The sequence below is a fragment of the Clarias gariepinus genome, chromosome 26 (genome assembly GCF_024256425.1).
Source record: "Clarias gariepinus isolate MV-2021 ecotype Netherlands chromosome 26, CGAR_prim_01v2, whole genome shotgun sequence".
Lineage (NCBI taxonomy): Eukaryota > Metazoa > Chordata > Actinopteri > Siluriformes > Clariidae > Clarias > Clarias gariepinus.
In genome coordinates, this window is record NC_071125.1 from 15,475,231 (window position 1) to 15,501,361 (window position 26,131).

Here is a 26,131-nt window from a genome sequence, read left to right on the forward strand (position 1 = left end):
CCATCTGTCCAGCATCAGGAGTAGAAGCAGTAATGGATTCTTTCAGCCTTACCGTCGCTTTTTTAGTATGATTACTAGAGGTCCTAAACTGCTGGGGACTCAATCCACCTGCATTTATTTAATGCAGCACAAAATATTTGTGTGCACACGGTAGGGAGGTTAACTAACCTACATTTATTGTTTTTATTTTTTCTGTTAGTTAATTGAATGCAGTTATAACGTTCCACTATGGACAAAACACTGAATATTTGCCAACTGAAATTTTTTGCCAGTGATCCAGTGCTAAACATCTTCTCACAGAAAGCAATGGTACAGTAGTTGGGCACTGTTGCTTTTTAGCACATTGATTTTTGTCTCTCAAGCAAGTCTCATACAGTAGGTCTCTCAAAAAAACTTTATTCTATTGTGTTTTGTTTTATTTCCCCAAAATAAATAAACAAAGGGCGTGTAGTGGTTATGTAGGTGGTGTAGTGGTTAGCATTGTCGCCTTGCACCTCCCGTGTCCGGGTTCGATTTCCGGCCAGGCTCAGTTCCCAAAATTGCCCATACTGTGTTTGTGCTTGTGTGTATGTGTGTGTGCCCTGCGATGGATTGGCACCCTGTCCAGGGTGTACTCCACCTCATGCCCTAAGCCTCCTGGGATGGGCTATAGGCCCCCATGACCCTGAATACAGGATAAAGTGGTATAGACAATTGAGAGTGAGTGAGTGAATAAACGAATGAGTCAAATTTATGAGAAATGTAATTTATGCCTGCTGAGGTCCATAAATGTACTGTATTTTTACAACACATTCATAATGCATTTTACAGCCCCAAGAGTCGTGTGAATATTTATTCGTGAGTGTCGGTAATTGTTTTTTTCCTTCCTAATCACTTCTGTTCCTGTTTGAGCGACTCTGCTATGAGGTCTGATTCTCTGCACAAATCAATTATACTGTAATTGGAAAAAAATATCTCTTGCTCTCTTCTCCTTTTAGCACGTAAGAGACAGAGAGTGTACAGTAGGTTTCGCAAAGTCACAAATGTTTATCTGGAGGGGTCTCCCTTGTGCAAATTTACCACATTACCGTTCTTGATTTCCCACGGCTCCCTCGGTTCCAGCTCACCTGCACCACTTCCTGCCTTGCATCGCTTTTATTGCGCCCTCCATGACATTCACATGTACGTTTGATTATTAAGGTTATAAACCAATCCACATGGGCCAAATTGTCTCTCATTATCATCTGGAACAGTCAATAAGACTAAGTGCAGTGTTTACTGCTTCTTGAGAGGGCACGAATGAAAAATGTTTCTATTGCTTCTCAGAAATTCATATCACAACGGGGCACATAATATAAGCGCATTAAACCTCACGATCTTACAGGGGATATTAAGAGGGACATATTTTTTAACATTTACTTTCAAGTTGTTTTTAGATATTTAGATACGAGAGATTTAGATGCGCAGTACCAACAAAAGAATGTCTTGTATTGGCAGAGGCATATTCGAAGCAGGACAATTCGATTTTTCCCCACTGTGACCTCATATAAGAAGATACCCTCCCCCAGCTTGTTGCACAGCTCTGCTGTTCGCTACCAGGGCGTGGCTCATTATCTTATTGGCACAACAATTACTTATTTGCATGGGACCATCAAATGTGATATCCATAACATTGTTAAATTCTTAAATCTGCATGGGTCAGTAGGTGTTTATTAATTTTCTGTAATGGCAGCTCTGAAAATAGTGTCAGCAATCGAAATCTATACAAAATAGGTTTATATTAAGGCACTCATCCTAATATCATTCTATTTTATCATTTGTAATCTTTTCACTACAACATTAACAGCTAATTCACAAGGAGTTCCATAAAAATAGATTTTTTTTTATTGCATAATTATTTATAAGATGAAGTTTTTTGGAGATGTTTATTATGTAATTCCTATGTTAGTGCCAAGGGTCCAATTTTCTGTACTTTTCTGTACAGGAGAAATGTTCAGGGTTTTGTGCTTTCTCAGTATCATAGCAAGCTGGCATCTTTTAAAAGCCGTCTGGCACCAGGATGTTAGTGGCAGATCCTTCGTGTGCTGTGGCTTGTAGGGTTGGGCATTCATGCGTCAGATTAGTTTATCCGGCACATTCCATGGGTGCTCAGTTGGATTGGGATCTGGGGAGTTTAGAGGCCAGATCAACAACCTTGAACTCTTGCACTGGGCGTTCTGGTTCCTTCCATCATACCAATTTATGCTACATTGGCTTTTTCGTTGGATCACGCCAGATGGGCTGGTCTTTGGTACCCATAGGCATATAATGAGCCTTCGACACCCATGATCCTGTCACCAGTTTACTCATATAAACTTGATAAACAATGTTACTCAGTTCACCTGGCTGTGGTGTAAGTGTTGTGGCTGATGAAGCATGGAGAGAAGCTGGCCTGGATATGGTGAAGAAACCTGAAATGCACTTACTGCCCCCTGGTGGAGGAAAGATAATGTGTTTGGGAGAGGAAACTTGAACAAATTAAACCTTTAATCAAACTGGCAACATGAAATGCAAATATTTGAGCTCTCATGTAAAAACAATTGAATACATGAATAATAATTTTAAAAAAATGAATAATTAAATACATGTAATTTAAATTATTTAATAATCTACAACTAAGGCAGTTAAAGAAGTGTTCGCTGGCATTTGCAAATTTGACTCACAGCTGTCCAGTCATTAACTTTACCAGTTTTTAAAAAAAATATGTATGCATGTTTCTGTGCAGATGTGGGAGCTTTCTTCGAGGCAGGAACTCTGGTTCGCTATAACCTGATCCCCGAGTTAATGTCTGGGAAGCATTTGAGCCGATTGCATCAGACGGGGACGAACCTGACCCAAGAAGTCGTGACCTTTAGTTTCAGCTCATCCAGCACTCCCAGCATCCTCCTGTACGTCAGCTCGAGGAGCCATGACTACATGGCAGTGGTACTACGGCACAATGGTACGACCCTACTGAACAATGCTAACCAAACGCAGATATTCCAAGAGGCAGACTTAGAGCTGTGTAAACTGTAAACTGCCACTCTGTCTGTGCTTACAACTTGGAGAACAGCAAGTGACTGAATGCATCAGTCTAAGGACTTTTATTCCGAGTGTCTCAGCAGAATGTATTTATTCATTTAGTCAGGAACCTGATGTGCTGCTTTAAAGAGCATCTCAATTCAGCCAGCACAGTCAAGTAATGTTTAATGGCAATTTAGATCACAGTCTCTTGCTGTCTCTCTCCATTTGTCTGTCACACTTGCTTACTCGCTCATATTGACTCGAACAAACACATGCTTCAGCGGGTTCTGGTTCATTAATTATTTGCTCTGAGGGGTGTTTAAACTTTAGAGCTGTGTGTCTTTTTTTTTTTACGCAATTGTACATTCAGTCTCATGGAGCTCGCACATTCCATTAGGGAAGCTGATAGAACATTATTTGGAAGATAAATTCAAATTTTGCTGTGCATTATAAACCTGTTGTACTGTAAGAATATTAAATAATGTGCATTCATCTGCATGCACAGGGAAGTAAAAGATTTCATGTAGTTATTTATAGAATAATTTCCAGAATCACAACATGTGCAAAATAAAGGTAGAAACGCATTTGTTTTATTTGTTCATGATTGCTGTGGTGAGTTCCGCTACTGAGGGACTCCCAGAGAGGGGATTTGTGTTGTTACAAAAATGAAAAAAGTAAAAAATTGCAAGCGAAAAACAAATAATGTTTTAAGAGGGACAAAATAACCCCTTTGCATAAGTGTTCTCATGGTAGAAAGTAATTATTAGTCAAGTAAGTGAACCTGGTTAACCCTATTTAAAGGTGACATGCATGGGAAGATGGGGGGGCGGGGGGGGGGGGGGGTTTATTAGGGAGATCACATGATGCACCACCAAAGGTTAAAGAAAGAATTTTTCAATGTGAATTTTTAACCACAATAGCCGTCACTGTTCTCGGCAGTTACTCCTACCTGCCTCTATGGATACAGTCAAATTAGCATCAAGACTTGTTTCTTGGAAAACTGTGCCTGCCACTTTCAGGACAATATTAATCTGGTTAAAAATCATGCAGATAGTTTTCATAAATGGCAGACTGTCATAGAAGTTTCCTCTTTTTTTTTTTTTTATTAGTGCATTCTGTATGGCTTCTGGAAGGGCTCACACTTACATGAATCTTCATTCTACGTACTGTATGTGCTCAAAGTCTCCGGAGTAGCAATCTACTGTAGAAGGGTTCATGATCAACATGGCTAACATTACAACATTTCAGATGAACTTGATCATGTTTTTAAGAGAAAAGATTGGGCATGGATAGTTACTGGAGTGAAGGATATGAAGCACCTGCCAAAGATATTGAAAATGCTGTCAGGCTTGCTGAATGAAGATTGAACATCAGTACACAGCTGGATTACAGTCACAGGACTGCAGTGAGGAAGCACAAAGAAAAGGTTGATAAAATCCGGCTCATATTATCCAAAATAATAGATTGCATTAAGTTTTGTAAAGATGTTTATTACGACGCTGTTGCTTGCTCCAATAAAAAAAAATATGACTTGAATGCACTAGCTAGCGTGCCACTCAGCAAAACAAAATGTGGCAATTTCGAGAAAGAGACTATTAATATATACACTTGCCATTACTGCTGGTTTTGTTATGATCTGCATACTTGCATTTTAACCAAAAAACCTAAATAGTGTGTAGCATCCTTGCTGCCTTCCTACTGACATTGGCTGTTTGTTTTTTCATTATTATTATTATTATTATTATTATTTTGACTCAAGAGTAATAATCTAAAATAAATAAAACTGATTTTATCTGCAATTGATAGAGGTTTAATTGTTAATATAGAGGTTTAAGTCAATGTGGCACAGCCCCACCTACGTAATTTTCCAGCAACCACCAGTGATCATCTGTTTATTTAACACTTTATTAATATGGCATGTATGGAATCTCATTGTCAAATAGTATCATCTAGGAGAGGGGAACAAAAACATTTTTTAAACAGTAGTGTGTCTTGAAACAGCAGAACTCTGTTTGTTTTTGTTTTCAGTTTTCTTTTGTTTCCTTTTAAGAGATCCCACGCCATCTCTAATTGGGAAGGTCTTTCCCGTGCCTGTCATAAGCACTCTCACAACCTCCTATTTTATTGACCCCCTCAGAAACCCTGCATTAGGGCTCTTATAAACATTATAACCTTGTGGTGCAGCTCTCCAGATCGCACCACATAACACATTTCCATGAATTCTGTTTCGCTTTTACAACCTGGGTGATTTTTACACTTAAGTTGGTTAATTCAAATTTAATATACAATTGATTTATTATTAGAGATACTCCAAACTCTGCACACACAAGAAAAACGAGAAAAAAACTCGCCAAGATACAGTAAACAGTAAACATGTCACTGAAAAGTGTCACTACAGAGCTATGGAGTTTAAAGCTAAGGTCTATTTAATAAATAATGCATGAAGACACCTTGTGATAATTTGTCAGCTAGAATTAAGTTAGTTATGACCTGGGCATTTTCGACAGGAAAATTTAAAAACTGGACTCCCTCTATGTTTATATTTTTCGAACAGGCTCAGATGAGTAGTGTATGTTTTGTTTCTCCAACAGCCAAATGTACTGTATAGTGAGTATTTTAGATTTAAATTACATTATATACATTATATACATTATAACATCTGTATGTTGCTTAATCTAAAGTTAATACTTGTACATACAGTATAGACCTTTCGCACCTGATGAAGTCTGTGATAAAGTCATGAAGTCTGTTCGCCATGGTCCCACACACACTGGATGGGAAAAAAGGACGTTATTTACTGTACTGTATCTCATGCCGGTGCCAAAACCCATGTTCCACACCTCCCCCCCAAACCACACACAATTTTCTATATGTAACTAGTCTTTATTTTACCACTGTTGGTATTAATGGTGTGTAGTCATGTGCAGGACATATCTTACTTTCAGATTATTATTTGCCTTGATGATGTACTGTATTTTGTACTTTAAGGTTGAAGAATTTCAAATTCATAACTTTTTCATTATAACTGCTAATGACCAGCTTTGGTATTATTTTAGCTGATTATTTTAGTTACAAAAACTACCTGGCAAAAAAAGAGTCACATTTCAGTCTAAATTATGGGTGGGTGTCAAGCAAAGAAACCATTAAAATAGCTGGTTTTCGGTTGAGAATCGTTTACCAGCTTATTAAAACCTGGAAGGATATTGTTATATTATTACTCAGACTTTATGTCCTACATTACCAAGTGGGTAATCCTGTTGTAAATATCTTGATATATCATGTTATACATAGAAATTACTTTTCCATATTATGCAAAAATGTTTAACTATTCATAGTATTTGCTTTTTATTATTATTGCATTGTCTTTTACAATGATCTTCACTTACACTTATAACACACTTGTTTCTCCTTTAGGTACCCTGCAGTTGCGTTATAACCTCGCAGGTCTGCATGAGCCCTTCACCATTGACCTTGACCAACGCAATTTAGCCAATGGACAGCCACATAAAGTCAACCTAACTCGGATAGAGCGCGAGATACGTGTCCAGGTGAGAGTAAATAATGTTTTCATGAAAAGAAATGAAAGCATAATTTAATTTTTTTTAATATATACAGTGGTGTGAAAAATTATTTGCCCCCTTCCTGATTTCTTATTCTTTTGCATGTTTGTCACACAAAATGTTTCTGATCATCAAACACATTCAACTATTAGTCAAAGATAACACAAGTAAACACAAAATGCAGTTTTTAAATGATGGTTTTTATTATTTAGGGAGAAAAAAAATCCAAACCTACATTGCCCGCTGAACCTAATAACTGGTTGGGCCACCCTTAGCAGCAATAACTGCAATCAAGTGTTTGCGATAACTTGCAATGAGTCTTTTACAGCGCTCTGGAGGAATTTTGGCCCACTCATCTTTGCAGAATTGTTGTAATTCAGCTTTATTTGAGAGTTTTCTAGCATGAACCGCCTTTTTAATGTTATGCCACAACATCTCAATAGGATTCAGGTCAGGACTTTGACTAGGCCACTCCAAAGTCTTCATTTTGTTTTTCTTCAGTCATTCAGAGGTGGATTTGCTGGTGTGTTTTGGGTCATTGTCCTGCTGCAGCACCCAAGATCGCTTCAGCTTGAGTTGACGAACAGATGGCCGGACATTCTCCTTCAGGATTTTTTGGTAGACAGTAGAATTCATGGTTCCATCTATCACAGCAAGCCTTCCAGGTCCTGAAGCAGTAAAACAACCCCAGACCATCACACTACCACCACCATATTTTACTGTTGGTATGATGTTCTTTTTCTGAAATGCTGTGTTACTTTTACGCCAGATATAACGAGACACGCACCTTCCAAAAAGTTCAACTTTTGTCTCGTCGTTCCACAAGGTATTTTCCCAAAAGTCTTGGCAATCATTGAGATGTTTTTTAGCAAAATTGAGACGAGCCTCAATGTTTTTTTTGCTTAAAAGTGGTTTGCGCCTTGGAAATCTGCCATGCAGGCCGTTTTTGCCCAGTCTCTTTCTTATGGTGGAGTCGTGAACACTGACCTTAATTGAGGCAAGTGAGGCCTGCAGTTCTTTAGATGTTGTCCTGGGGTCTTTTGTGGCCTCTCGGATGAGTTGTCTCTGCGCTCTTGGGGTAATTTTGGTCGGCCGGCCACTCCTGGGAAGGTTCACCACTGTTCCATGTTTTTGCCATTTGTGGATAATGGCTCTTACTGTGGTTCACTGGAGTCCCAAAGCTTTAGAAATGGCTTTATAATCTTTACCAGAGTGATAGATCTCAATTACTTTTGTTCTCATTTGTTCCTAAATTTCTTGGCATGATGTCTAGCTTTTGAGGTGCTTTTGGTCTACTTCTCTGTGTCAGGTAGCTCCTATTTAAGTGATTTCTTGATTGAAACAGGTGTGGCAGTAATCAGGCCTGGGGGTGACTACAGAAATTGAACTCGGGTGTGATAAACCACAGTTAAGTTATTTTTTAACAAGGGGGGCAATCACTTTTTCACACAGGGCCATGTAGATTTGGAGTTTTTTTCTCCCCTAATAACGTAAACCTTCATTTAAAAACTGCATTTTGTGTTCAGTTATGTTATCTTTGACTAATAGTTAACGGTTTTTGATGAGCAGAAACATTTAAGTGTGACAAACATGCAAAAGAATAAGAAATCAGGAAGGGGGCAAATAGTTTTTCACACCACTGTATATTAAACATGACATGACAAATGGTTATATGTTATTTTACTGTTAATCTGTTAGTTTGATTGCAGGCACCTATTGGAACGTTAGCCCTTTATTACTTTTATTTTATAATACACCAGTTTTGCTTCAAGTTGGCATAAGGTTCAGTTGCTTCCTTGGGGATAAATAAAGTTAATAACATTTTAAAATGTAATTTTGAATGTTACAACAAATTTGGACTATGTGTTCCCCAGGGCAAAGTTTATTTGTTTCATTAGCAGGAATTATTAAAACTGTCTCGCTCTTGAAGAAATTGAAGCTGCGTACTGTGGCTCATCTGTCTTAGGCCTGGCAATTAGCTCGCTTTAGGAAAGTTGAATAAGCTGACATCATTTAGCAGGGTCTTTAGAGCTGAGGCACAAAGAAGCTGCATTGCATAAGAAGGGCAAGTTTTCACTTTAAAAAATGACCGAAAAGGTGGGGGTAGGTTGGGTGTGTGTGTGTGTGGGGGGGGGGGGGGGGGACGACGACATTTTTTTCATATTTTGATCCAAAGAGTCTTGAGAAATAGTTCTCCAGGCTTCCTGAAGGACTTTTTTTGGCTTGCATTTCTGGCACATTTTTTACTCGCTCTTTTAGTTTTTTCTCTGTGCCTGACAAGTTTCAGTTTGTTAAGCCACACAGTGACCTGTGAATCATTTAAGCATAAAAAGCCATCTAACTTAAGCCAGTGAGAAATGTGCAGATGATGACAGATAATCAGGCCAGTGAATAGTAGTAATGGGAAGATTACATCATTTTAGTGACTCGGTTCTTTGAATCCCATTCATCAAAATAAGCAAATCCTTTTTTAAATCATTCAGTTCATTTCATTCTTTTGATCAGAAAAAAAGTAAAATTTTCAATAAAAAGTCCCCCAATACGTCTACATACACAAATTTTGGCTATAGTTCCAGTAATGAAAATATTACAATGCAGCTAAGGACATATTATAATAAACAGAATGAGTAGCTCACCTCTTATATCTTAGAATCGCTTAGTTCTGTTTCCTGTACATAACCTACGGAGGTTTTGTGGTGATTTGCGCATGCGCGCTAAGTAGAAAATAAACAAATCACTCTCCGAGACTACTCATTCTTCTGAGTCACGTTAAAAATTTTTTTTTATCTTTAGGCATTTTGCAGCCTGTCACAAGAAAGTATTTGTTTGTGTCTCTTCAATTTAATCTACATTATTTAATTTTATGTAATATGAAAAATAGGGGTGGCTCAAGACTTATGAATGTAAAAACAAAGTACAAAACAATATACAGTAGAATTAAGATTTTAATACAATGGATGTGAATTAAACACTCCTTTTCCAGCATTGAAATGCCCCAGTGCATCAAGCGAGGTCTATAATAACATGATTTGCCTGCATTGGTATGGAAAGACTGAAAGGTCTCCACAGAGACCTGATGTCATAACACACCTTTGTGATGACTTTTAATGCCAACTGAACACCAGGGCATCAAATACCTGACTGCACTACTACTCTTTTGGGTGAATGCACACAAATCCTGATGATCATGCTCAACCGCTTATCCAAAGTCGGGTCGTGGGGTGTCAACACAATGAAGGGGGAAAACCTATCAATTACCTGTATTGCATGTATGTGCTTCTTTGTTGTTAGCAACAACTGACCAACTGACATTTCCAAATTGCCTGTAGTGGATGTGCAATGTATCTTCCCCATACAACTAGTTAAGGTACTGTACAGTAAGTGGCTGAGGAGCCGATTCTCTGGCAACATACAGGCACACATATACAGTATCATTCAAGCAATTTTTAAATGTCAGTCAGTCTACAATGCATGTATTTTCACTCTGGGAAACCAGAGGACCTGGAGGAAACCCATAAAGCTGCATGGAGAACATGTGAACTCCACACAGACTGGAGGCAAGGGTTGAGCTGAAGGTGCAAAGCAACTGTGCTAACTGCTAAGCCAGAAGCTTGGAGGCAGCAGAGTAATTGTTCTTAAAAAGAATGAATGCAAGAAGAGCTCAGCAACTTTAAAAGGCACGAAAGATCATGGAAGAAAATCGAAGTGGATAACTGAAGATTTTGCATAACATCACCATTAAACTTGTTGGAGGCAGTATTATAGCATGGGCATGTATGGCTGGCAGTGTAATTCAGTCACTGTTGTTTATTGATGATGTGAATGTTGATAGATAGAACTTTCTGCTCAGATTTAGTCATTATTAATGACTATTATTAAATGGCAGAGTCATTCACCTAATCTCAGCCCAACTGAGCATGCTTTATACTTACTAACACCCAGTACTGGGTGTAACGCTTTACAAAGTAGTGTTTCATTAGTGTGTGTGTGTGTGTGTGTGTGTGTGTGTGTGTGTGTGTGTGTGTGTGTGTGCGCGAAAGTCGTCCATAACCTTTTTTTTTCTATCCCATGTCCTTCTATTAATATGCAATGCCTGTGTATTTACTATAATAAAGAAGTTTGATCAGAGTGTACGTTTGGTATTTCTCCAGTAGGAAGAGCCATAAGCAGCAAAATGTTGAAGAAGAAGAGTTTGACATGTACTGTACGACCAACTGTGTACTTACTCTGTATTACTCACTACTAATTATCTAACACTCAGTATTAGCACTTTATTACAAATAAATTTCGGTTGTATTACAAGTATCGCAAGTGTTACAGTATCTGGGGACTATGTGGATTTGTTATTCTATATTGAGTTATGAGAAGACTTCAACATCTTAAAACATGCTGTTGCATAAAAAAATTCAATTTCAGTGTTTACACCATTTTATTGTAAATTATTTTTATTATATGGCCCTTATAGTATAGAGATACCAGACATTCTGTGATGCATTTTCTCATTTTTTATTCTTCCTTTAGTTGGATCACTATCCCTCAGTCAGCTACACCCTACCAGAAACATCTGACACTCAGTTCACCCTGGCCAAAACCCTCTTCCTAGGAAAGGTCTATGGTAAGCGTTTTCACAATAAAGTTTATGAAGCTATGTTCACCAAGGAATAACAGCCGGTTTAAGCCAGTCTTAATGAAAACTACATACAACAAGTATAATATACTGTAGCATCTCCTTCGAGTGTGGTATCCTCCCTTTAATGTGTAGTGTAGCAGTCGTGTGGCTTTATAAGTATGACATTCCTCCCTCCCACTGGTTGGTAGCTGTCATGGGAAAGGGAGAGCATGCTGGTGTGTGATAACAAATAAGTGAGAAAATGGTGTAGAAAGATAAAACATGAAATGATCAGCAGTTGAAAAGCAAGTAGAAATGTCTTGTTGATAAGGGAGGTTATCAAAATATATGGCCGAACTAGTCAACCAGTAACCACAATATGGTAACTCGAATAACCAGTCTTCCCAACTGTGATAAGCAGACAAAATTATCTTAGAATGCCAACATATTAAAGTTTAAAGCAAATTGGCTACAACAGCAGAAGACAACTTCAGATTCCAGTCCCGGCAGCCAAGAACAGGAGCTACTGTGGGCACCAGCTCACTGAAACTGGACAATTAATGATTGGAGAGAAATAAAAACGTCCTGTCTGGCACCAGCCACGATGCCATGATCATTAAAGTCACATTTTCCCTATTAAGATGGACATTAACTAAAACGCTCAACCTGTTGTATCCGCATGATTCTAGCATTGTGCTGCTGCCTCATGATTGGATGATTGGATACTAGATAAATAAACCAGGGTCCAGGTCAGGTTACATTATTAATCAAATTTCATTACATTTAAAAGCAAAATAATTCTAATAAAAATAATTTACAGATTTATCCACTGTATTTTCATCATGATATTTATATAGTGAACTGCAAAAATGTGATTTTAGATTTGTATGACTTTTGATACATTTACCAAATAAACGGATGTAATATTAAAGACCGGCTGAATTTGGATCTACAAATTGAACGGCTTTGTTTGAATCTGCACATTATCTAGTTTTTATAATTGCATTGTGTGCTGGTTTTCTCAGCAGTGAACTGATGCTGTGCTCCTTAAGGCCAAGGACAGAACTTTCATGAAGCTATAATTAGTGTGATATCTAACATAAACTAATAATTCATCTGGGACTGATGGAATACTGGTTAACTCATGAGTCAATGGAGCATTTTGTGGCACTTCAATGATTTTACACGGGATGACCACATTCTCACGATAAAATTATAAACAGATTTTTGCAAAATTTCCATAACCAACCAACCTACTCACTCACTCACTCACTCACTCATCTTCTTTTATACTGCTTTATCCAGTATTCAGGGTCATAGGGGGCCTGGAGCCTATCCCAGGAGACGAGGCAGGGTACACCCTGGACAGGGTACCAATCCAACGCAGGGCACACACACATACACTCATACACTACAGACTTTTTTGAGAACGCCAATTAACCTAATCCACATGTCTTTGGACTGTGGGAGGAAACCAGATATCCAAGCATGGGAAGAACATGCAAACTTCATGCACACAAAGACGGGAATTGAGACTGAACGACTCAAATACTCAAATAACACTTCACCATAGCAACCATTATGCATCTTTTCCTTAAATAATCATTAGTTGTTTTTGAATTATTGTTCATTTATTATGGCGGGATATTAATGAAATACAATATGCCCATATGTAATGTATTACATTATATATAGCAATGTATCACAGGGTGTTCCGAAAGTCTCTTTACATAAGGAAAATTGATGCTTTTTTATGCCATTGTACAGAATCTTACAATGGCTGTGATATCCTGGGCACTAGCCTGACGGCTGATATTCAGTACCCCAACACTCCGAAAGAAATCATATTTTTTACCCCTCTGTAAAAAAAAAAAAAAATACATACAGTAAAATGAAATAAAATAAATAGAACGTTATCCACTCTTGCCCCCAATCCCAGAGTTCCCCTCTTCAATACTCTCACTTTTATTTAACTGCAATTACCATCCCAATGATTATGATTATTTAAATGCCTCTAAATAATAGAGTTCATTGTCCTTCATTCGTGGATAGACAAAGGGCATGTCAGTCAGTTTCATTACTGCTAAATCATAAAAATTAGTGTGTATAGAGAACATACAGAATGGAGTGTATTAGGGGTTTAAAGAGAACCTTTTATTTGCTGTCTTTAATTCTTTCATCTTTACTCCAGGTGACTTCATGCACTTATCTAAGTACATCCAGCACTAAAATGCTGATTAGGTATAGATATACAGAACCTTTCCACCTTAGGTTGTGTATATCTTGTGCATTTCTAATTTCTCCCTTTTCTTCGTACAGAAACTGGTCCTATTGACCCAGTGCTGATAGAGAAGTATAACACTCCAGGCTTTGTAGGCTGCTTATCCCGAGTGCAGTTTAACAGCATCGCTCCTCTCAAAGCAGCTCTTCGCTCACCCCTCTCTCTGCCAGTGTCACACCAGGGCAAACTGGTCGAGTCCAACTGTGGCTCATCACCTCACACCGTCTCACCAATGTCAGCCACCACCAACCCCTGGCACCTGGATGGAGGTAAAGGATGGAGTGGCAAAGGCAGAATTACTACCAGCGATTATTTATAATTGGCAACAGTTATTTGTGTTGTTTTGTGTATATGCTATATGTTGTCCATGCTGCTTAAATAATGTGTATGAGACAGAAATTGCATTTTTTTTTATTTAATAGTTGATGTTTATGATGCTTGTATAATGTTTATATAATTGCATTTACTTTATATACATTTATAATTGAACTTTCTCTTTCCTTAATGCATATGATTTATTTAAATACTCATTTCTTCTTTAATGCATGAAAGTTATAATTAAAGCTATTAATGATAATTTTTTATAGGACATTCATGGAAATACTTTGAAATTCAAAAGATTTTATATGTTGTAAATCAAGGTTAGTGAAGTTAGCTGATCTTATTTACAGTATACGGCAGATTGTATTTGAGGTACTGAGGCTTGGATTTGGCCCATTCCATTCAGGTAAAAGGACTTTCCAAATAACCAAAACCTGATTGAACCTTTTCCAGAACCCTGTCCTGGAATTGTTTTCATAGCTCCTAGATTTTCACAATACTTTATAATAATGTTATTATATTAATGTTTATTAATGTCATTTCTGTTGCAAGTTAAAACATTACAAGTGGGATAAAAAAGTGGGATAAAAAAAAGAAAAAAACAGTTTGGGGATAAATACTTATGCAATGCACTTTATATAATGCTTCCTGTAGGTGCTGACTTCCCATTTAATGAAGATATCGTACCAGACGGGGTGAACAGGAATTCAGCGGTAATCGGAGGTATGAAGTACTGAGAGTTAATGTGCGAGTAATTTTGTGTGTGGTTCGTGTCTGTTTCACCTATCAATTACTATATGTTCTGTTCTTTATTTAGGCATCATTGCCATGGTCATCTTCACCATCCTGTGTATTCTGTTGTTCCTGATACGCTACATGTTCCGGCACAAGGGAACGTACCATACCAACGAGTCCAAAGAGGTCAAACGATCCGAATCAGCTGACACGGCCATCATCGCTTCCGAGCCCAATTTTACAGAGACAATCGAGGAAAACAAGAAGGAGTGGTTTATCTGAGGCATATCTGCTGAGGAGTGTACACACACTTTTGCTAAGGATCAAAGGAAGTAGGAGTGGTCTCAGTACCGAGCTAAGAACTTGAACTGTACGAACACAAGATGGCTCGTCTCTATCGTGGTTGGACGATTGCGGAGTCTTTTATATATTCTTTGTGAATTGTATGGACAGAACACTAATTTGCCGTTTTGTTTTGTCCAATTTTTGGTTGTTATTCATATAAATTTTGTATTTATTTATTTTTTATTTTATGCAGCACAGTGACTTGAGTAGTTAGCACTGTTGCCCTGCATCTGCAGGGTTGGGGGCTCACATTTTGCATGTTCTCCCTGTGCTTGGTGAGTCTCCTCCATCAGTTCACAGACATGCTATGTAAGCTGATTGGTGTTCTAAAATTGCCTGTAGGGTATGATTGGTTGTGTGTGTTTGCACCCTCCAGGGATCCAGATCCCCACACAACCCTATACAGAATGGGCCATACAGAAAATATAAGGATGAATGATTTTCTAAATTATTTGTATTTTTTTATGACGATTATTATTATTTCTTTTTGTTACCTTCATCTATGACCCTTGAAAAGTTTTTTTTTGTAAAAGCATCAGTGTGGTAGTCAGAAAAGGTTAGGAGAACTTCTCAAATTTTAAACTGATACGCCGAGTGGTTTCTCCACAAACTCTCAATCACAATCAATTGTACGAAAATAATAAATTTATTTGTACTGTAGCAAATTATGGGTGGAGGTGATGATCAAATTTAGTGTTATTGTAGAATAGACTAATAACATTGGCAAAAATAATGAAGAACAAAGGTGACATCAAGAAGCCAGAGAATTACCAGAAATAATAAGAAATAAATTAACAGTAATTTTTTGTTGTTGTTGTTGTTATCTGGTATACAGTGCAAAAATACTATCAGGTGAACCTGAACATGTTTGTTACCATAAAAAACTTTTGTCACATTTTAGACCTTTTACTGTTTAAATTTTTCAGTAGCATCTGCTTGATTGGCACATGGATAGCCCCCAATCCAGGTAGTCCCCAACATACGAACATTCGAGTTACAGATTTCCGCAGATACGATCAGACTGCGATTCTACCTCCGGTTCAATCACGGATGTAGCTCATGTGTACAAAAAATAGACACAGTAGTGCACCAGATACCAATATTTACAACTGTATACAATATTTTCAGTGTGTACATGAATGTATAAAATGTCTAAAGTCCAGCATATAGCATGTGTGTGCGTGTGAGGTTGTGGGAGAAATGAGTCGGCCTTACTAGTTTCAGTTATTCAGTCCGGGATCACAACGATAGAAAACATCTGTCTTTATTGTTAATAATCATAATTTCAGAAAAGCCTCAACAAAAAGAGGTCCCAGTCCAATACAGTGGAAAACAGCTCTGAGACAAAATGTCGTCACAACACTTTTACATCTGACATGTGTGAGACTCTTTTCCTTAGGTGTGGTTACGATTTTGGACACATGATGGCAGTGTGGGGAAAGGGGACAGAAATTTAGTCAAGTACAGTAGATTGATATGCGTCACATTGTCTATTCGTGTCAAAGGCGTACAAGACTCACATTGTCGGACTTCAGAACAAATCCGACTTACAAATGTGCTCCCGGGGACTAACTGTATATAAAGACAGCAAAGCAAATAAATCAGATTTTAAAAATCCAAATTAGAATATAAAAAATTGGAAGGCCATTTTTCAGACACATTAACTTTTAGCTAGTAATAATGTCTTTTAGCAAATAAAGAAATTATAAATAAAAATAACCTAAACCATTGAATGTCAGGATGCCATTCATATAAACTGATCTACAAGCTGGTAAAAACTTGGATCTTGGATGTATTTATAGGGCCAGGGGTAGCTCAGTGGTTAAGGCATTGGACTACGGTTCGGAAGATCCCAGGTTCAAACCCCGCAACCACCAAGTTGCCACTGTTGGGCCCTTGAGCAAGGCCCTTAACCCTCAACTGCTCAGATGTGTAATGAGATAAAAATGTAAGTCGCTCTGGATAAGAGCGTCTGCCAAATGCCCAAATGTAAATGTAAATGTATCACACACTTTTTTGCTTTTAACTAGAGGTGCTGAAGGAGTGGTTTAATTCCACTTATGGAGCTATTATATTTATTGTTGCCTGCTACAGATAAACACCATGCAGTTACTGGGGATGAATGAACATTGTACACGTACAGTATTTAGGTTTCCATTGATGAAGATCAGTATCAGATCACATCAAATGGTGCGCTCCATTCAACTGCAAACAATCACATCTTATTTTATTATGAACTAAGATCAAAATGATGAGTCTAAAAAGGTTAAAAGTTTTCTTATTTTAACCTTAAGAAGAAGTGACTTCTTCTTAAGTGCTAATTCTCTTTAAAACCCAAAATATTCACAAGGATGATATGATTTTGTATTCTTTTTAAGTCACCTATTGTAATTGAGGTTAAATCACAACTGATGTTAGATTAGATTCTACAAATTCGATAAAAGGAAAAGGGAAATCTAATTTAAGGTTTTACTAACAGAACAAAGTGATGCTTTACAGTGTTTTTCAATGTAAGATTAGCAAGAGAAAAAAGAGAGAGAGAACTGTAACAATATTGCTTATTACTGTTAATAAAATAATATTACCAAGCAGCAAACTGGGGCGCTTCTACCTAAGCTGTGATCTATGTGAACTATTTGCCATTGTAAGACATTCACGCCTAACACTCCAGAGTTCTGACTACACTTTAAAATGAAGTACCCCTATGAGGAGAGGCATCACATTTATATATCGTCTGAACTGGCCCCACTGAGCTTGCTGCTGGTGACCAATAGTTTCATTTTATGCATGTGTGACACATTTTCTAAGTTGCACTTCATAAACACTATTTGCTATTTATGGTTATGAAACCTAATAAATATTTGTGTTTCTCTCCCTTTTGTTAAGCACAGAACAGCTACAGCAAGCTAGCAAGTTCAGCGCAAATAGATCAAGAGATGCAAGGCTGAGCTAAATAAGCAAGACAGACAGTGAGCTACAGTAGCACCTCAATTTAAATTTAGCTGATTCCTGGGGTTTTAAAAATGTCCAATGTCCATATTTCTGCATGTAGCTACAATAATAAAATTTAGTAGTATAATTATGTAATTAATAAAAAAAATAAGAAAGCTAAGTCTCACCATGCTGCCACCAATAGGCCCTTAACCATCTCTGTATCATGGCTGACCCTTGTGCTCTGACCTCAGCATCATATCAAACTGTTAATTTCATTTGTGCAGTGCAGTATCAAAAGCAAATAACAAATAAAAGCTTTTATCTTCTTAAGCCTGAAATTTAAGAAATGAAAATTCTCAAGACTCCAGTAGATTACATTTATCCAGAGCGACTTACATTTTTATCCCATTATACATCTGATCAGTTGAGGGTTTAAGGGCCTTGCTCAAGGGCCCACTTTGTGGTCATGGAATTTAAACCTTGGACCTTCCGAACCTTAGTCCAGTGCCTTAACCACTGAGCTACCCCTGACCACCCCAGATTAGTAAAACCATTGTAATATAAAATTCTATGACACTTGATTTTAACAATGTTCACAAAAGCCTGTTTAGACTATCGAATTTGCCATGGGATTTCTCTATTGAACACTCAGTTCTTCCACAAGCTACTTCCCTAGAAAAATGGACAATGCCTGAGATGGCCTGAGTTCTTGTCCCAGCCAATGCCCCATACCCAGCCACTGGGCTTGCATGGCACTCTTACTGCCAGTCGCAAGCCCAGTTTAAAAAAAGAGTGTTGCACCAGTAAGGATCTGTGCCAAAATCCAATGTGCAGATCAGATGATCCACTCTGGCCACCCTAATGGGAGCAGCTGAAAGAACAACATTCTTCGCTCGTAATTTATTTTGGGGAACTTTGCTCAAAAGTGACCTAGCTTGGCCTTAGATTTTGATCAATTTATCATCATCTTTTCCTTTTTAATGCCAGTATGTGAGTAGGGGAGGTAGTGAGTGTGGGCTAGCAGTGAGCCATTAATCATTTCCTTCCAGGGTTCTCTCAGCAACACCTTATGGACATACTCAGTCATCAAACATTTCTCAAATACTAAATGAGAGACAGTATTGGGCATTGGTGCCTTTCGATGGAGTTCTGTTTTGATGACTATGGGCTGTTATGGTTTAGGGGATCAGAGAAACACATTCCACAGCAAGACAGTCATTCACAGACATTCACACATAGGTGTACATATACAGTATATATATACACAGAATATACAGTATAATGTAAACTGTTCGTATTGGCATTTAAACAACAGATGTGGTTTTAAAAAAAATCAATTTACTGTACTCTAAAAAATATTACTATCCTGTGATAGCTTCTGAGTTATTTCAAATCAAAAGCCATGCAAAAGCATGAAATCATTAAGCATATGTAATCTTATTAACACCTTTAGTGTTGTTTATTTGATACAAAAAAACTGATATGTACCTACGTACAGTATACCAGACAGCCATAACATTGTAAACACTTGCCTAATAGTCTGTAGGTCGCACTTGTGCCACCAACATACGTAGCTTTGAACCATTGAGGCATGGACCCCTCAAGACCCCTGAAGGTGTGGTGTGGTATCTAGCATTAAAACATGAAGTTTAGACATTCCTGTAATGGACAGGACGTAAATTATGAGGTGAGGCCCCCATAGTTTAGACTTGTTTGCAACAGCACATTCCACAGATGCTCCATTAGACTGGTGATCTGAGGAATTTTTGGGGCCCAAGTCAACACCTTGTAATCTGTAACATTTTCTTCAAACTATTCCTGATTTTTTATTTTTTAATTATTGTAGTAATAAGTATCATAGCAGAACTATGGGTATCAAATGCAGTCCAAAGCCATCTTTATGGTTTCTAAGTGGAACCATCCTCAGTGGTCTCATATATCTTTAGACAGACTATATGGAGCCATCGTCAGCAACAAGCTCAACGAGCATTCTCCTGGTGCCACAACAGCCTGTGGACCACCAATGATCAGCAATCATTTTCAGGATGTACAACTAAACATAATTCATTAGACCAGGCCAACTTTTTTTGCAGCCTGATACACAGCAAGCTGTAATACTCTTTTCTCTTAGTGACAGCATTAACATTTTAAACAATGTACAGTGGCTCTTCTGCAGAATCAGATCAGACAGTTTTGCCTTTGCTTCTCACACACATTAAGTTCACCAGTTGTCCTTACTTGAACAACGTTTGGTATAAACAAACCACTTCATATTTGGAACAAAAAATCTTTATAATACTTATCATTTTATCTATGTCTAATGATATGTGGAGTGCGACAAATAATACGGCGGATACTATTTCCTGTAATGATAGTAATGTATACAATTTAATATCTGCTTCAAAGTAACTCAAAAAAAGTGGCATATGTCAGTTAAAGGAAAGTCTTTGAATAAAGTCACAATAATGACTTCATTCAAATTTTATATATATGTATATTTGATAATAAGGCTATGTGCACAGATTAAAAAAAAAAAAAGAAGGGTTTTTCTCATATTACTGCATACATAACATGACATTGTTTTTTTCTTATTATTCTTTTTTATCCCCCCTCTGGCTGGATTCGCAGTTTTAAATGCATTTTAAATATTGTTTTGGTGCCAGCATGGCTACTGTATATCAACTTTTACATATTGTAATGTAAATTACTGTGGAATATCAGAGCTGTATTTAGTCTTTTGAGGTGTATTTTTTATCCTTTATTATGATATTGAAAAGTCATGAATGAATCGTATAATACTTTTTTTTTATATTCCGAACTTCCCAACCTGTAATATAACAAACAGCAGAAGGACAACAAAAATATACAGAAAAATAAAGCTTAGATATTCGTATGAAGAAAAAAAAATAAAGATTTTTTTCTATATCTTTGCCATGGATCTTCTTAAAAAACTGACCATGCTATGGCTAATTTTAGCGTGGCATATTGGCATCCCACCCCGATATGTGACAGCTTTTAAAGGGTTGATTTACACATGCTCAGTAGTGGTCTGTGCCAGCCACACTTGGCACCATGTGTGTGTGTCACCTAAATGGAAGGAGACTTTATAAAGATACAGCTTCATTTGCAGACATTTTTTTAGATCAGAGGTAAACATGGGAGTTACTGATCCCATATGTAATAACACACTGTCCTTGTGTTCCTCCTGTGATGGACAGAGTGACATTAGACAATAAAAAGGGTCCATTTAAAAACCATTAATTTTTTTAAGGTTAGTAGTCTTAGTAACTGAATCATCAGTTTTATCTGATCTGTGTCTGCAATCAAGTTGTTAATTCACCTAGAAAGTGACTCAGATCACTAAGCTGTTTAGGCTGCACTGTTTGGCTCAGATACAAGGACACAGGATCAATATGTGATTTTGATAAGTGTGTTGCATCAGGATTGCAGCAGGCAGACAAGGGATGCCCATGCCAGACACTGCATCCATAAGATGAACACTAGTATGGAGTGTGCACCCTTACAGTAAATGTGCAGTTGGTTTAAAATGTTGGAGGGCAGTCTTTTAAAATTAGCTTTTTAAATTTAACATTTGATATTAAAAACTTATTTCTGATTAGTTCGTTCGGCTTCAGGTTAAAGATAGCAGTCTTGGTGCAGGTCTCTGTAAAACTGCATATAAATTCCATATAACCTTATCTTCACCTAATAAATTGATAAATGGACCTCCTGAGATGATGCAATATGGAAAGGAAAACGTGGACACAATAAAAGCTTTTAAGTATTACAGCAAATACAGTCAAATTTTTTCCCAACACTTTCAGCCATCTGGTGGTGTAATGGTTAGCACTGTCGCCTTACACCTCCAGGGTCCCGGTTCAATTCCCGTCTTTGTGTGCATGCTCTCCCCATGCCTGGTGGGTTTTCTCTGGGTACTCTTGTTTCCTCCCACAGTCCAAAGACCTGCAGATTAGGCTAATGTCCGTAGTGTGTGAATGAGTATGTGTGTGCCCTGCGATAGAATTGGCACCCTGTCAAGGGTGTCCTTCGCCCCATGCCCTAAGTCTCTTGGGATAGGCTCTAGGCCCCCCTTGACCCAGGATAAAGCAGTTAAGACGATGAGTGACTTTCAACCATGTTCATCTTTTTAGAATTATTATTTTATACACTTCCTGGTAAAAAAAAAAAAAAAGTCACTATTTCAGAAGAGTCAAATTATTGGACTACATTAAGCAAAGAAAACAATTAAGGAGATATTAAGTTACTGAAACTAGATATGGAAAGGGATAGTGCTGAATTTTCAACTTTGAGGAAGAAATGTGGCCACTAAACAAGCCTTTAGAGGACCTGTTAAAATCTGGGGTTGCTTCAGATGGACCGGTCTATGTTCAGCACGGATATATGATGATGACCTTTTTTTTTATTGGCAGGGGGGCAATTGGGGCAATGCATTTTGGTATTGTTATGCTGATCTGTAATAATATGGATAGTTCTCATCAAACTATTAAATGTTAACTCATTAAAGATTTACATACATGTAACTGATGCTGCTGATCTTGTGTCTATGTAAGTAATGGACTGGATTATATACATCCAAAAGAAAAGCATAACCACTCATAAATTTTTACATTTGGTGGTTGGGGGACATAAGGTGCTTAATTTCCTCTTGGTGCTTATCAAACCATTCTTGAATAATTTGAGCAGATTAAACCATGCAAAGTCACATACTATGTTCATGTGTTTATCAGTGCCCAAATATGTCTCCAGACCTGAACCATATTCAGCACCTGTGGGGCATTCTCATGTCAGAAGGTGGCAAAGCGCCATGTGTCTAACATCCAGCAGCTCCGTGATATCATTATGGAGGAGTGGAAGAGGATCCCAGCAACAACATGTGCAGCTCTGGTTAATCCCAGGCCCAGGAGGATTAAGGCTGTGCTAGAAAGCAATGGTGCTCATACAAAATATTGAAACTTTGGATAGTTTTGGCATGTTCACTTGGTGTGTACTCATTTTTGTTGCCAGTTTAGACAGTAAAGTCTGCATGTTGAGTTATTGTTAGAGGACAGTAAATCTGTACTGCTATAGAAGCTGCAGATTCTAAAGTACATCCAATTTTCATTTCTATAGTAATCTCCCTTGAGAACATATAATAGAGTGCTTGCTGTGAGGTGAGGGTGTATTCACATCAGATGAAAAAGGGAAACCCACATCAAAGAACCTCTCAAAGAGCACTGCCCCTTCTCAGCCATAAACTGCTTCAATTTCCTCCAAAAAGTCCCTGGATCTGATGCAGTTCATGCATTTTATCACAACTGACATAAAATGTTCATATTTAAGGCATTTACTGTGTAATGCTTGTTGGTGAATAATGTATACCCATGTCTTAATACTGCTAAAAGATATCCTTGACTGTAGATTTCCCATGCATTTAAGTCACAATAAGCACAGCACACTGGTCATTAACACCCCTGAGAGATATATCAAGGTGACTACTGTCAGTTATATCAGTGCACTCATCAAGCGCAACAAAGTAGGCAGAGAACTCTTGGCACTGTTTGCCCAGCAGCTTATAAATGTCATCAGATAGCTCAGTGATTCGCTCCCCTACTGTGTTCGCAGACAGGCTGACATTTTTAAATACGGATGCTTTTTCGGGGCAGAGGATATTAGCAGTCTGCATCATACAATCTTTCACAATCTGTCCTTCAGTAAATGGCTTTCCTGATTTCACTGTTAGCTCACTCAGCACATACAGTACTGTGCAAAAGACTCCAGGCACCAAATTATCATTAGTACAAATTTTATTACATATTATATTGGTTGCTCCTCTCTAGTTTCATGCAAAACCTGGTCTGGCATGTAATATGTTGCTTTCGTTACAGGCATGCAATATATTAAGTATATAAGTTATGTTTGGATTTTTTAAATAAACTTATATAACAAAATTTGTACTAAAGATACTATAGTGCCTTTTGCACAGTACTGTAGGTGGCCTCACCTGCTGCATCACATTCTATTTTTGCTCATTGAAAGAAAGAAACTTTGCTGGTTGGACAGGTCTTTCTGAAGCTAAGTTACTCAATATTCTCTCTTCTTTCCTTCGTACCTAGCATACTGCTCCGCATGTTTAATAATGTCATGTAAGATTGTATTCTTGGAGAACTGCAACTTTGCCCTGCGATGGATTGGCACCTTGTCCAGGGTGTACCCTGCCTCGTGCCCTAAGCCTCCCAGGATAGTCTCCAGGTCCCTGTGACACTGAATACAGGATTAAGCGGTATAGAAGAATGAGTGAGAACTGCAACTTTTCTTATTCTTTCCCTTAAAACTGTCTGTGATCCAGGTCAATCTTTCTTTTAGGTTTAGAAAGAAATGTTCTTTTTATATGTGCATTGCAGAATCCGAGTGCTGTCTTTCCTGCCTCGTTGATGATGTTTACAGTACTGTATGTTAATACCATGCGTAGATTGGGAACAGTTTGTTGTTAAATGTGAAAAGAAATTATGCAACTATTTTGTTACTTTGTTAAAACACTATCAGTGTAATACTATTATAAGGAACAGTAAAAATAGAAATAAGCTGTCAAATTAATCCTCGGGCAAAATTAATGTCCTGGGCTGTATGGAAATTGACCTGTGGGATGTATATTTAAGACTTATTCTTTATTTGAACTTCAGTGTTAAGAAATCATAAATATATTACACCAAACCAACATAAAAAAAATGCTGCCCTCTAATCTTGTAGAAACTATTTTTCTTGCACAGCTTATCCTGGGTAAAAAGCCACTTAAAAAAAAACATATTTGGTCAGTCTGACTAAAGATCTGTGATTATTACTTTACAAAGTAAAATTAAACTTCCTGTCTTTTAATTTGCTATGTGTAATAACTCTCTACTGTATTCATAACTTTTATTTTCTGCTTGATTTGATGCTGTGTCTTATACCCAAAGCTACAGAAATAAGATAATGGAATAATTTAAGTCTAATATTCTAACTGCCTTCTTCAGAACAATTCTGAAGACTAAGAAGTAGCACAGAGTGTGCAGGGTAAAATAAAGAAAGATTTCAAAATGATAACATTTGTGTGATCAGTTTTATATTGTTTAATTGCACATTGCATTTTTTTACAGGTCACTGTGTGTGTTAATAAGCCTCATTGGTGCTCTGATTCTAGTTTGTTAGCAAGGCAGAGGACTGACTGGGAAGATCTCTCACTCAGAAGTGTGTAATGGGGAGGAGGCTAGTACGTAGACATCACCTCAGGTCTCGCCACTGGAACCTGACTATGGTGGGAGCGGTGCATTAGGAAGGGCATCCGTGTAAAACCTGTGTCAAATTGTGTGCGGATCAGATAGTCCTTAGTGGAGACCCCGTGATGGGAGAAGCCGGAAGACCAAGATCAATAACCCACATTATAAAATTCCACAGAATAAACCACAGATCAGTCATAATACTATGAATATATGTATACTGTACTGTACAGCTTCATAGGCATATTTCATTCTTCTGTTTTTTGTAAAATCTTTAAGAGTAATACATAGTCGACACTCCTCCGAGGTGAAATAGATAAGTCTAGACTCTTAAATGGGACCGTGTAATATCCTGATGCTCATCAAATAAAACTAAAAAAATAAGGAAAACGTCAAAGCCATTAGGTGCCCAGTTTAGAAAAAAACTGAAAAGAAAATGAGAAACTGGCAAAAGATTAAAATTATGCAGCTGTTACCTCTTTATAAGGACAAAATTGAATAACTTATTCACTCACTCATCATCTACAACGCTTTATACGGGGTCAATGGATCCTGGACCCTATCCCGCTAGACTTAGGGCATAGTACAGCCTGGGCAGGGTGCCAATCCATCACTCAGCACATACACATACTCACACACTCATTCACACACTACAGGCAATTTGGGAACGCCAATCAGCCTAACCTGTATGTCTTTGGACTGTGGGAGGAAACCAGAGTAGCCAGAGGAAACCCACCATCACGGGGAGAACAAACAAACCTGAGGTGGGACTCAAACCACAAGTCTGAAGATGCAAGGCCACAGTGCTAAATTCAAAGCCACTGTGCCTCCTATATTGCATTACCTTTAAGTAAAAGAGGTAGTACAGTATATATAATAGTATAACACTTACTGTATGTTTAACCTGCCTCCGTGTTGCTAGTTTACAGAACATTGTACATAACGTAATTCATATCCATATAGGGTCCAGGGTCCAGGTTTGATTCCCTCTTTTTTTTTTACACGTCCAAACAGGTCGTATACTTATATTATAAAAAAGGGAAAATTATATTTGAGGGATGTTCAAGTCAAA

At 37.7% G+C, this 26,131-nt stretch overlaps 1 protein-coding gene across 1 annotated transcript in view; it reads left to right on the forward strand.

Annotated features, from left to right (window-relative positions):
* LOC128514091 (contactin-associated protein-like 2) overlaps positions 1-15,717 on the forward strand; it is a 274,243-nt gene extending 258,526 nt beyond the window's left edge. Inside the window, exons 19-24 of the mRNA XM_053487773.1 lie at positions 2,744-2,959; positions 6,436-6,569; positions 11,103-11,196; positions 13,510-13,740; positions 14,447-14,515; positions 14,610-15,717. Of these exons, the coding sequence (XP_053343748.1) occupies positions 2,744-2,959; positions 6,436-6,569; positions 11,103-11,196; positions 13,510-13,740; positions 14,447-14,515; positions 14,610-14,809 (944 nt within the window). The 3' untranslated portion in view covers positions 14,810-15,717. The remainder of the gene's footprint in view (positions 1-2,743; positions 2,960-6,435; positions 6,570-11,102; positions 11,197-13,509; positions 13,741-14,446; positions 14,516-14,609) is intronic.
* The last annotated feature ends 10,414 nt before the right edge of the window (positions 15,718-26,131 follow it).